We start from the raw sequence: 2,667 nt of genomic DNA, 5'->3' as shown, positions 1-2,667 counted from the left end.
TTTCCCTTGTGGGAGAGGTATTTTCCTGCTTCCCCATATTTCTTGTGGTCCTGCAGCGATTTCTAGTCATCTGGTGGATGATCAGTTTCTTCTCAAACTTGGAAGTTCAATCACACGAGTTTTGGATGCTGGAGGCCCAGTTATCAGTGGGACATCTTCCTTTCTCCCCAAATGGCTAGATCACAGGAGCCATGGAGCTGTCTGTCTCTTGAAGAAGGGCTGTTCTCAACTATGGACTTCTCTTGAAAGGCCAAGGGCTTACTAAAAAGTATTTGCTTTTCAATGCTAGACTTCTCCTGTAAGGCTAAGTGTTCCTTGAAAAACGGTTCCTTCTCAATGTTGGACTTTTCCTCCAAGGCCAAGGGTTCCTCCAGTGTGGCCTGCTCAACTATGGACCTCTCTTGCAAGGCCAAGGGCTTGTTGAAGAGGGTTTTCTTCTCACTCCTGGGCCTCTCCTGCAAGGCTAAGTTTTCCTTAAAAAAAGTTTCCTTCTCAATGTTGGGCTTTTTTTCTGCAAGGTCAAGGATTCCTTCAGGATGGCCTCCTCAAATATGGACCTCCCTTGGAAGGTCAAGGGTTTGTTGAAGCGGATTTCCTCCTCAATGCTGGGCTTCCTTTGCAAGGCCAACTGTTCTTTGAAGATGGCCTCCTTCTAAATGTTAGGCTTCTCCTGCAAGGCCAAGTATTCCTTGAAGAAGGTCTCCTTCTTTTTTTTTTTTGTAATTGAGATTTATTGGTTGTCAAGGATCAGTACAGACATTTCAATTTGTACCCAATTCTTTTTTTCTTTTTTCTTTGGAGAGGTTTTTGCTATAGGGTGCATGTGGTCACCAGACAGACAGAGAGAGACAGAGAGACAGAAAGTGAGAAATCACACCCCCCCCCCAGGGGGGATGGCCACGCCACAATCCCTTCTCCTCCATCTCCTCTCAGGATCTTGGTCACGCACGCACACATGCCCGGTGTGAATTTAAGCCTCTGGGTCTGGGACTCGAACCATGGTCGACTACATGGGAGTCGAGTGACATAGCCATTACGCTAACTGCTGGTCCCTGTACCCAATTCTTAACATACGTACCAAAAATTTAAAAAGCCAAGTATAGTGATTCTTTTTAAGTTATTCCAGTGACATTCCAGCTTCAAATTTGTAGATGAAATTTCCTTAAGAGGATATCAAGAACCACTGTCTTCAAATGTTGAAAGCTGTTATGTAAGTCCCACCAAATCACAATTTAGTATTATACACACTACATACTTCAAATTTCCAATCTTTCATAGTACATTGATAAAATTATTAGGAAAACTGGACTACCACGACCAAAGATGTTACAGAGTGTACACAATTCTGACAGGGAGAGCAACACTCAGAGTGGTTTTCTTTAGGGAACAATACTACTAAAAAAACATAGTAGAAGTAATTAAAAATATTCAAGACACATTAAGTGCATGACTGTGACTCCAAACTGCCATTTAGCATGGTTTGTATTTAGAATATAAAAACTACCCACCTGTCCCCACCTATGAAATTTTAAGCAGACATGCAAGAGAGTCAAAGCCTCCTATAAGTCAATATCCCACTATTTTCCAGTTGCAGGAAAAAATAAATGACCAGTAAATGATTTCACCTCTTTAAAAAAAAAAAAAGCATTTACACTTAAAAAATGAGGTGGGAATGAGGTGGGATTCTATCCTCCTTAAAAATGTTTTTAGAGCTACTAAAAAAACTTGCATTTACAAAATAGTTGATAAAAATATTCCCCTGAATTGTACAAGGGAGACAGGGACCATTGATAAGACATGGTATATGGTATTACTCAGACTTGACTTCTTTCTTGCCTGCTTCATCAGAGGGTGGGCTCTCCTCATTTTTAGTTTCTCCATTTTCTGCAGGTAAATCTCTTTAGTGTCTCGGTTGGCCACTTCAGCCTGTTTCCCCTCTGTTCCCCTTTTCCCTTTTGTTTGTACTCTCTTGTCTGAAGATTTATCCTTCCTTGCTGCCTTTTTTGGCTTCATCTCCACTTTTGCAGAAGCAGGTTTAGCTGATAACCTTGCCAATCTCCTTTTGGGTTCTTCCTTGGCTGCCCCCTTGGCTGAACTGACCTTCCTCTTGGGCGTCTTGGCTGTGGATAGGGTGCGTGCTGAGTGCCTGATGGGGCCGCAGTGTGCCTAGAGCCTTTGTGGAGTCGAGTGGATAAACCCTACCACTTCTCCCACAGCCTGAGCTGTTGGAACTCACCAAGAAGGTCTCTTTCTTAATGTTGGGCTTTTCCTGCAAGGCCAAGGATTCTTTCAGCATGTCCTCTTCAACTTGCAAGGCCAAGAGCTTGTTGAAGATGGTTTCCTTCTCAATGCTGGGTTTTTCCTGCAAGGCCAAGGGTTCCTTCTGGGTAGCCTCCTCAACCATGGGCTTCTCCTGCAGTGCCAAGGGCTTGTGGAAGAGAGTTTCCTTGTCAAAGCTGGGCTTCTCCTGCAAGGCCGAGGATTCCTTCAGGATGACCTTCTCTTCAACTACAGAGTTCTCTCACAAGCCCAATGGCTCACTGAAGAGGGTCTCTCTCTCAGTATTGGGATACTCCAGCAAGGCCAGTGGATCCTTTAAAAAGACTCTTCAACATCAGTGATGCTCTCATACAAGGCCAACTTCTTCAATTGGAACACCTCCCTCCC

General features: G+C 43.8%; 1 protein-coding gene across 1 annotated transcript in view; it reads right to left on the bottom strand.

Moving 5' to 3' along the window:
* LOC102472695 (G2/mitotic-specific cyclin-B3-like) overlaps nucleotides 1–1,276 on the bottom strand; it is a 4,952-nt gene extending 3,676 nt beyond the window's left edge. Inside the window, 2 exon segments of the mRNA XM_027767547.1 lie at nucleotides 263–473; nucleotides 1,256–1,276. Coding sequence (XP_027623348.1) covers nucleotides 263–473; nucleotides 1,256–1,276 — 232 coding nt within the window.
* Nucleotides 1,277–2,667: the final 1,391 nt, after the last annotated feature.

This window comes from Tupaia chinensis, unplaced genomic scaffold, assembly GCF_000334495.1.
Source record: "Tupaia chinensis unplaced genomic scaffold, TupChi_1.0 Scaffold144276_1, whole genome shotgun sequence".
NCBI lineage: Eukaryota > Metazoa > Chordata > Mammalia > Scandentia > Tupaiidae > Tupaia > Tupaia belangeri.
This window is presented reverse-complemented; position numbering and strand designations above follow the sequence as displayed.